This window comes from Catharus ustulatus, chromosome Z (assembly GCF_009819885.2).
Source record: "Catharus ustulatus isolate bCatUst1 chromosome Z, bCatUst1.pri.v2, whole genome shotgun sequence".
NCBI lineage: Eukaryota > Metazoa > Chordata > Aves > Passeriformes > Turdidae > Catharus > Catharus ustulatus.
In genome coordinates this window covers 24,282,672-24,292,823 of record NC_046262.2, presented here as the reverse complement: position 1 = coordinate 24,292,823, position 10,152 = coordinate 24,282,672, and the positions used below count along the sequence as shown (strand labels likewise).

Sequence of the window (10,152 nt, the reverse complement as noted above, 5' to 3'; positions counted from 1 at the left end):
TTACCACCCGATTTGGAACAAATTTTATTGGATTTGTCCAAGGTGGATGGGCCTTTACTTAACCCAGAAAAGGAACATATATAATTTATATGTGTTAGAAAAAGCGAGTTCAAATCAGCCTTCCCCTCCTTCCCTTTTTTTGGTCACACTGGTGAAAACAGAAGGATATACAGCTGAGGCATGGATAGCACACCCTAGCAAGCTGGAGAGTCTCCCACTTTAAAGCTTCTGATTGTCATACAGGCTTAATAAATACAAAGCACTTAAACATCAATGGGATGTTTTAAAAGCAAAGCATCTAAATAACAGCTGCAAAATTCCCAAAGTATTTTCCTATACAACCATCTCTTGATTCATGAGCATCTCTAAATGAGTGCAGAAGCTCTCCAGTTTGTCCAGGGCACATGCCACTGGACCGGGGAGTGGCACCACTTTCTCGGGGATTTTGGAACAGCAGACAGGGCTGCAGAGTTGGGCAGTGAATCACCTTCGGGTTGCCCTGTGTTTGTAGTGCAGTCAGTTTACTGAACTGCAATACAAGCGTGGACGTCATCTTCTTTATACGAAGTAGATCAACTGTGAGGGGCTTTTCTGAAGCAGCGTGATCTTTCAGCTGTGAGTAATGTAGGCATTTCATCTGGCCTTGGAACTGCTCCCGCGAGGCATTCGGACTGCAAATTTGGCAAACTTAGCTTAGAATAACTCCTCGAGCATAACCTTTTGTTCCGAACCGGCCCGAGCTCGCCACCGCTTCCCGTGTCCGGGCCGGGCGCGGGGGCTGAGAGTCCCGGGGGGCGGCGGGGGCTGCCCCAGCGCCTTCTCCTCCCCTTCCTTCCCCTCCCCTCCCCGGGCCGCCGAGCCCCTGCGCTAGGAGGAAGTCGCGGTGCGGCTCTTGGCCAGCCTCAGCCTTCTGCGGGCTGCGCTCGCCAGCCGCGCGCTGCCCGCACGGTCGGACGGACGGACACACAGACGGACGGACTGCGGGAGGAACTGCGGCCATGCGGCCCCGGGCGCTGCTGTGCGCCCTGGCTGTGCTGCTGTGCTGCCCGGCGGCCCGGGCAGGTGGGTGCGCGGCGGGCGGGGCCGGCCGGTGGTGCTCCTGGAGCCGGGGGTGCTCCTGGAGACGGGGGTGCTCCTGGAGACGGGGGTGCTCCCGGAGCCGGCCGGGGGTGCTCCCGGGGCGGGGGCGATCATCACACAGCGCCCTAGCACAGCATCGTGTGCCCGCACGGAGCCAGCCCCGGGCCTCCGCTCGGGAGTTCCAGTGCGAGTTCGGGCCGAGCTTTCCTGGGCTCTTTGTGCTCATGGCAGCGGCGAGGAGAGGCTGTTCTTGGTGGTGAGGATGGCTTGGGGTGACGCTGTAGCTAAGGAGGCGGGCGGGCAGTAGCTGGCGGTGGAGGAGTGGACCAGACTGGCGAGACTTGCTACTGGATTCCCCTAACCTTTAACAACGTAAGAAGAGGGAGTGCCTGCTGAATTTCTAGGTGGTGCAAACTTCGGAAGATCAGCCAGCACAAAACAGTTCAGAATATCCGCTCAAAGTAGATAGATTACTTTGGTGTTTTTTTCATGGTTATTTACTAATAGCAACATCCGTACCCTAACTGGTGAGCCCATGGACCCGTCCAGCTCAGAGCTTGTTAGATGATGGAGATGCTGAGGAAAGGAAGGTGAGAAAATGCATCCATGAGGTACAGAAGTACAAATGATTGTGCGTTTAGAGATTAACACAGGTGATTTTGCTATTACTATTTTGCTCGTTCCAGTGTAAATCTTCTTTCAGTTAGCTAGTGGTGATCGTGCTATTGTAGAAATAACTTAGTCCCATGAGATGGTCTGCAGTAAAGCCTCAGGTCTTACATATGTAAAAGGCTGATTAGATGAGCAGCTAAGAGGAAGTTTCAGAGCATGGCATACTTTGACTACTGAGCTGAACTGAAAGGGGATCGACCTAGTGTTTGTAACTATATTGGAGGGGAAGCATCAGAGAGGGCAAATAATTTTTGCTAGACAATTTTTTGGCACAAGGACAAGTGGGAATGAAGTTGTCGAAATCATGTTCATATGGGAAGCCTGAGGAAAATATCTTTCTAAGAAAAGGGGGTGGTGGTGTGAACAGCAAACTGTACGTGCTAGGAAAAAGATTTCACTGTTGGGTGCTATTCTTCCAGTTACTGCATGCACAACAGAGCAAAACCTGATCATCTGAATATGTCTTCTGCTCTTCTTGTGCTCACTCCGGTTGTAATAATATAATTTCCCCACTGTCTTAGATAACCTTCCACATTTTTACCACAATGTACCTGTTGCCCATACACTGTTGTATCCTGAGGGCGGCTCTGGCCTTGACCTGCAGCTTGTCTCCTGCTTTTCCCCCACCCTTCACTATGCACAGTTACCACATCATTGACCTGTACTGTTCCTTTGGGCAGGTGAAAAAGCACTAGTTTGGCAGTAGGTTGGTGTTAAGTGCCTACAGATTATCTGACCAATTTTTGTTTGAAGCTAGCATATGTAGTTAAAGACATGAGAAGGGAGAGCAAAAAGGAAAACAATAGTTCAAGAAAATATGTTCAGATTGCTAGTACATCAGTTGTATAATCTAATAGTGAATTCTCTGTAAATGGAGATGTGAACTCATAAACAATTCAGTTTTATTTTTATGAAAGCAAATAACTGTCATCATTTCTACAAGATTGTGTCTTATTTTGCTCATTGTTGTGTCTGGCAGGGACTTCACAGTCTGCCTTCACATGCCTAATTTATGGACCACTGAGTAATTTAGATTTAGATGCTTATCACTTCGGATTATGCAAAGGGGAGATAAAAGAAACCTATTTGTTATAAGCTAGTGTGCAGCTGTCACCACTAATGCCCAGAAATCAGTATTAATTGTTGTCCAGCAGTACATGGGGAATGAAATTAATTGGCTTGTGTAGAAGCCCATTCTCCAGTCTTTCACACCACAAAGATATCCCTTGGGATATGAAGTCTGTTGTTTGTAACATCCTGTCCATATTTATGGGGCTACAGAAATATTTTTCAAGTTTCTTCTGGAGCTTTTAAAGTGTTTTTAAGATTGGTCAAAGCTGTTGCATTTTTGCTCTCTAATTCTTTCACAGAATGGTAATGCAGTGTAGTCCCTTGCATATGAAAGCAGACATGAAAAGAAATTACAACGTACCTCTGTATTTTAAAAAAACAGCAGCGTAAGCAGCATATATGTATATTGATTTTGAGATGGACAATATGTAATACTTGATAGAAAATAGCACGTTATGGATTGATAAAATTAAACAATCACAAACTTGCTGAGCTTTCTACATAATTCGTCCATGTCCTTGTTGGAGACCTGATGAAAAAAAACATAGGGACTAAAAAAAACTTCGGGCAACTTGAGTGTCTATGGGCAACTGATTCTATGTAATTTTTGCTTTTTGAAGTATTTGTTGGAGTGGAGGCAAAGGAAAGACTGCTTATCATTCAGTGTCCCGACTACACACACCATTAGGCTTAAACGCCAATGCTTTATCCTGCTGTTTCTTTATTGGTAGTTTAACTTAGTTACTTAGTTACTCTGTTAATTAGTTTACTAATCTTGTTCTTTCATACCTGTGCAAATTCTATAGGGGTTTTTATAGAGTGGTTAGTCTCATTGCTGATACGACAGAGTTACTATTTGTTATAAAAATAGAAATCAACCAAGCTTGACTTCTTCCAAAAAGACTGAATGACAGCCTAGAAAAGTAAGATGACCCTTTGAACATTTGTGATCATTATACAAACTTTACTTCTTTTTCCTAACAGATTATTTGAATTATTAAAAAATAATCAAGCTGTAGTGACATATGTTTTAGAAAACTGATATCTATAGCTTGAAAACAGCAAGAAAGAATTGTTTCAGATTTTGGTGTAGTTGTAGCTATCAGTAGTTTCAAAACCTTTTCTGTAAAGCTACTGTATATTGTACTAACCCAGTCTAAATATAATGCCTTTTTCCTGTACTGACCTTTTTGTTTGCTATAAAGGTTCGTTAAGATCTTTTGAAATAATATCACATGATTTCATCCTGTTCCCTTCTGGGAATAAATCTCCATCTGCAGTTTTTTAATATAAACACTGACACAAGAGGAATACAAAAGGCAGTATCTTTTCTTGCTTTCTGTTTCAGAAAGTATGGAGTGCATATTGTTTTTTCTAGAATTACACAGACGCTGTGTCATACAAGCAGCTTGGCAAAGGATAAGAACTGATACATGGCTGTCAAGCTTTCAAATTAAATTTAGTTTCATCAAGTAATTTTAAGTCACCATTCTTTATATTATCAAGTGGCACAGAAATAGCAAGTGTGATGCCTCCTTACATTTTTCCACAAAGCTGGCTTGCAAGTAGCACCTCATGTCATCTAAGTTCAAGATGGGAACATGATCCAGCAAGGAGGTGATGTTAACAGAATGAAGGCTGAGTTCAACTCTCATCTTGGGAAGCCTCTGCTTATACAAAGAACTCATACTTTTCACCAGATTAATTATTCCAGAGAATTTCAACTAAACCTGAATTATTTATAATTTTTTTTGTTCTGATTTATTGTAATAGGATTCTATTTTTATAAAATGTTTATAATGGAGTAAAAGTGACTCTAAATCCTTTCATCTAATAAACTTGTAAATAAGATTTCTCCAAGAATTCAGGATATAATTAAAATTATTAACAATGTTCAATTGACTATAAACAATAGCTAAGACAACAGCTGGTAGTCAGTAAAAGGTACCTGTCTTTATCATAGTATTTTTTTCTTGTAGCATATTTTTCTACTGTTCTCAGTTACAAGTCAGTAAAGAGAAGTGGGTCAGGTTATCACCCAGGGCATCCACACTAAGAGACTTAACCTCAGTCATTAAGGGTCAGTGACTCTGACTGGGTTGCTTGCTAGTTCTCAGAAGTGTGAAGCTACAGCACAGCTCAGGTCCTTCAAAGTTCAAGGGATACTGGGATGAGAGAGGTGCTGGTGCCTCAGTTACCATGTCATGCAGTGGTAATCTTGGCAACACAGCTCCTAACTTCAGGCTTTGTCCCTCTCTCTCTTCAAGTCTGTTTATGTCTTGTGTTCCCAAAAACATGCACTCCTCACATGGAACCATGTCACCTCTTTGGTTCTCCACACTGTTCTACAGTGGTGGAGAAAGCAAGAAGGACATGTCAGCCTTTGGGGGACTAAAATTATCATTGTCTTCTCTTTCAATAATTTTCTGGTTTGGAAATAAATACTCATAGAATTCAAAGTCTTAAATTCATAAAACCTGCGTGTACTGGAGATACAATAGGTATGGTTGGCAGATTTCTCCTCACTTTTAGTGATGTCTTTACCATGGAGACAAGCTTCTGGGCGTAAGAAATCATGGGGAGATGGGGGGGGGACATTCATTCAAGTATACTTACAATCCTCCCAAAAGATATGAAGACCAGAGCTGTCATTTGTGATGTATTTCTATTGCAATGATCATTAAATACAGAAAGTCTATGCAACTTAACTGCCAAGCTGACTTGGCAACTGACTCTTTCAGCCATCCAACTGCTTGGACTAAACTTATAAAGAAGTATTATAGATTGAGACTCTATAGTTCTGCCTGTTCATGTTCTCTTTAAAAAGACAGAACAGACCCTTGTATAAATGCGTTTGGTGCCTTTCTGTGAAGTCACCAAATCTCATGTATTTCTGTCATTTCTGCTTCAAACTACATCATTCCTACTCTGTAACAAGCTCCCGGAGTCTTTTTTTCTAACCGGCAGAGGTTGCAATGCAGTCACTTTGCATATGAAAACTGTTCTCTCAAACACTTCCCTTTTGTCTCTCTGCCCCTAGAATGCTGCTGTGACATAGCATGGTACATAAAGCACTCTAAATATAATCACCGAGTTGCCTTACCAGTTCTCTGATCTCTCTCTACATTCAAGTCTGAATTTCAGAAAAATCCATGCCGGCTAGGGCCCTTCTCTCACTGTTTGTGCACAAAGGGAGGTAACTGGCTGCTTGAAGCTGCAGCCACTCTTCTCTTTGCCATCTGCCTCCTTCAGATGCTTTGGTTAAAAAATTTGGTTTCAATTACTATAGAACAAATAATTGCTTCTAATAAGCAACATCTTACACAGGTGAATCATTACCACGTACTTTCAGCTCACAGACCTGAGCTAAGACACCCTCATTTTTATTTTAATTGTCTAGAATCCAACAAAGGATCAGTTGCACAGCCAAACAGATGATTGGTTATTTGAATATTTGTAACTTTCTCACTTCTGTCTACCCACAGTACACTTGAATTATTGTATGCCAAAGCAGAGTAAGCCAAAACTGAAAATGACAGCCTTACAAAATATTTCTCCATACAAACAACTTTGCTGAAATAATGCCTGAATAGATCTTTTGATTAGTTGTTTTTTCCTTTTTTACATAAATAACCCTCTGCCGCACATTTAATGCTTTATTGAGCTGATTTCCTGGCTTATTGCATTCAAAAAGCAGAGGTACCCTGTCCTGACTTAGCTACCAAACCATGCTGAAGAAGATCTTGCTGTAGAGGGAACTGTAGGCTTTAGAAGTGCCCCAGGGGTACGCCAGACACATGCTGTCTTGTCCACTGTGGGTTAGGATAAGTAAAACTCAGGAAGCATTTCAGTGCAATCTGTGGCTACCTCTCTGTAGGAAGCAAAAGGTCAATCCACGTCTGCCTTGAAAATGGCTCTGCCATCTCTCTTGGTGGGAGCCTTTGGGCTGAGTAAGATGTCTCCAGAGCACACAGAAATGTTTCAAACCACGATGATGTTTTAATTGCACTTTCACTTTTTGTGGTTTTGTTGTTGAGTACTTCTAGTAGGAATTTTGTGGATGACTATTAGTATTTATGCCAGCATCTCATTTCTTACAAAATGCGTGAAGGCTGGCAAATTCCCTGCTGCATTTGTGTTAAAGTTGCCCAAAGAGAGTATAGATTAGATTGGATTCTTAACCATAGCTAGAATCACTACTAATAAAAGGTTTCAAGCTAAGAGATAGGAGACAAAGGAGGACATCTTACCCAAATTTGTAGCAGGAGGAGCTAAAATAAAATGGCTTACCTGTGGGCAACCTGTGTTTTGAATCAGAAGTTAACCTTATTATTTTGTTTACTTAATGTAATCTTAACTTTCCTTCTTGAAAGATGTTTTTCACTTCTCCATACCATCTAAATATTGACCTATTAATCTTAATACTTTCTTGCTTTCCAGGCTTTCGAAATAACAGCAGCCTCATAATGCCAGGTGTCAGAAGTTTTTCCATACGTCTTTCTTCCAGACCAGAGGCTGATCTTATACCTATTGATGGTGATACTGAAAATGACTTGGAAGCTGGATCAGGTGCCACCAATCAGACTGGATCACTCCCACATGATCAACGAATGATGTCAGTTCAATCAGCAAGATACCTCACTAGTCCGTGGCTGACTCGTTTTGTTCCTTCAGTTTACACCCTAGTGCTTGTGCTGAGTCTCCCTCTGAACATTACAGCGATACTTGTGTTTCTGAAAAAGATGAAAATTGAAAAGCCAGCTGTAATATACATGCTGAATTTGGCCCTTGCAGATGTTCTCTTTGTAAGTGTGCTTCCATTTAAGATTGTTTATCACTTTTCTGGAAATGACTGGGTTTTTGGGCCTCAGATGTGCCGTTTCATCACTGCTGCCTTCTTCTGCAACATGTACTGCTCAATAATGCTTATGACAAGCATAAGCTTTGATCGCTTCTTAGCAGTGGTGTACCCCATGCAGTCCCTCGGGTGGCGTACTCTACCTCGTGCCTCACTGGTTTGCTTCATCATATGGCTCGTAGCAATAACTGGGGTTGTACCTTTTCTCCTACGAGAGCAAACAATGGAAATACCCAGGTTAAACATTACTACTTGCCACGATGTGCTGGGAGAATCCGAACTTCATGGCTATTATGTCCACTTCTTCTCTGTCTTCTCTTCTGTGTTTTTCATTGTGCCATTTATAATTTCCACTGTCTGTTACGTGTGTATCATTCGCTGTCTTAGTTCTTCCACCATTGTCGCAAAGCAAAACAAGAAGACACGTGCCTTGTTCTTGTGTGTAGCTGTTTTTTCTGTTTTTGTTATTTGCTTTGGACCAACAAATGTTCTTCTCTTAATTCATTACATCCATTTTTCATATGACAACAGCTTAGAGTATCTCTACTTTGCATATCTACTCTGTGTTTCTATCAGCAGCATTAGCTGCTGCATTGACCCCTTTATTTACTACTATGCTTCTTCTCAGTATCAGAGACAATTTTTCAGTCTCTTCAATTGTAAAAAGTCTTTTGATCCTAACAGTAGTAACAGCAGTGGCCAGTTGATGTCTACCACTAGTAGTAGAAGGGCTACATTGACTACTAATGTGAATAACAGTATCTACAGGAAATTACTAGCAATGCATTGAGATAAGATGTCTCATAATTGTTTAATTTTTACACAGTTGCAGACAAAAAGAAGTCTGTTATAACCAAGAAATGCAAAATCTTAAACCAAGTTGTTGTATGATACATACCTTTATGGACCCAATACAGTAGTACATAATTCAAATTAAAACTTGGTGTGTGTGTGTGTGTGTGCACAGGTATATATATAAATATGTATAGTATATGTAAATAAGTTAATATAGTGGGGATAAATAATTTCTTAATAACAGTTGTTGAGTGTTTTTCAAATAAATTTTTTCAGACAAATGCTTTGCATTATTCCATTTATTGTAGAAATGCCATTTTAGTATTTTGAACTGTATCTATCAGGTTGAATAAATTTTTGTATTTGGAATCACTCCATCTATCCAGTTATTCCTGAAAAAAAGTGAAAATATCTTTCCAGGCTTTTTTTTCTCTCCTATATGTCATTATTTCTAGAATTATCTATTAACTTATTTTTTTAGCATTATTTGAATCTCAGACACTGAAATTATTAATCTTTATGTTTTCATGTATTCCACTTCCAAACAGTCTTTGTGGTTTTCAGAATGTAGGAAACAAAATGCAGCTATTGCTTGGCGCAATGTGTGATATGGGAGATACAGTAATTTCACGACCATAAGGCGCACCGGACTATAAGGCGCACCCCCCGGGAGTTGGTAAATTTTGCAACTTTGCAGATCAGATAAGGCGCACCGGACTATAAGGCGCACTTTTTTTTTTTTTTTTTTTTTAAATCGAGGCTCCGCCCCCAGCTCCCCCTGCGCGGTTGCTGGCCAAGGCCCCGCCCCAACCCGGCAGCCATTGGCCCCCGGGCCTGCCTGTATCCGCCATTCCGTGCGGCATCCCCGGGGCCAGGGAACGCCTGCCGCCGCTCCGTGCGGCGTCCCCGGGGCCGGAAAATGCCCGCCGCCGCTCCGTGCGGCGTCCCCGGGGCCGGAAAATGCCTGCCGCCGCTCCGTGCGGTGTCCCCGGGGCCGGAAAATGCCCGCCGCCGCTCCGTGCGGTGTCCCCGGGGCCGGAAAATGCCCGCCGCCGCTCCGTGCGGCGTCCCCGGCGCCGGAAAACACCCGCCGCCGCTCCGTGCGGCGTCCCCAGGGCCCCGCTGTTCCAGAGTTCCCTGGTGCTCCGGGTGCCCCCATGTCGGCGGGCTTACCCCGCGCCGCCACTGCCCTGCCTCCCATCCCTCGCTCGGCTCGGCGCACTGCGGCCCCGTCGGCCCCTATCGGGCTGTGGCCCCGCTGCCTCCAGCACCGCAGCCCCGCTGGCTGCGCCTGCCCCTATCAGCTGTGGCGCCGCTGCCCCCAGCACTGTGGTCCCGTCGGCCCCTATCGGCCTGTGGCCCCGCTGCCGCCAGCACCGCAGCCCCGCTGGCTGCGCCTGCCCCTATCAGCTGTGGCGCCGCTGCCCCCAGCACTGTGGTCCCGTCGGCCCCTATCGGCCTGTGGCCCCACTGCCGCCAGCACTGCAGCCCCGCTGGCTGCGCCTGCCCCTATCAGCTGTGGCGCCGCTGCCCCCAGCACTGTGGTCCCGTCGGCCCCTATCGGCCTGTGACCCCGCTGCCTCCAGCACCGCAGCCCCGCTGGCTGCGCCTGCCCCTATCAGCTGTGGCGCCGCTGCCCCCAGCACTGTGGTCCCCTCGGCTCAGGCCGCTGCGCA

The 10,152-nt window shown here is 44.2% G+C and overlaps 1 protein-coding gene across 3 annotated transcripts; it reads left to right on the top strand.

Annotated features, from left to right (window-relative positions):
- The first annotated feature begins 858 nt into the window (after nt 1-858).
- On the top strand, nt 859-8,753 carry F2R (coagulation factor II thrombin receptor). Of its 3 annotated transcripts, none has more exons than XM_033086399.1 (2): nt 859-1,062; nt 7,264-8,753. In XM_033086399.1, exons 1-2 carry the CDS (start codon nt 999-1,001, stop codon nt 8,469-8,471), a joined length of 1,272 nt encoding a protein of 423 aa, XP_032942290.1. In that variant the 5' UTR covers nt 859-998; the 3' UTR covers nt 8,472-8,753. The 3 variants fall into 3 exon arrangements, with proteins under 3 accessions (XP_032942290.1, XP_032942291.1, XP_032942292.1); XM_033086400.1 differs by lacking the exon at nt 859-1,062 and adding an exon at nt 1,263-1,336; XM_033086401.2 differs by lacking the exon at nt 859-1,062 and adding an exon at nt 1,366-1,670.
- The last annotated feature ends 1,399 nt before the right edge of the window (nt 8,754-10,152 follow it).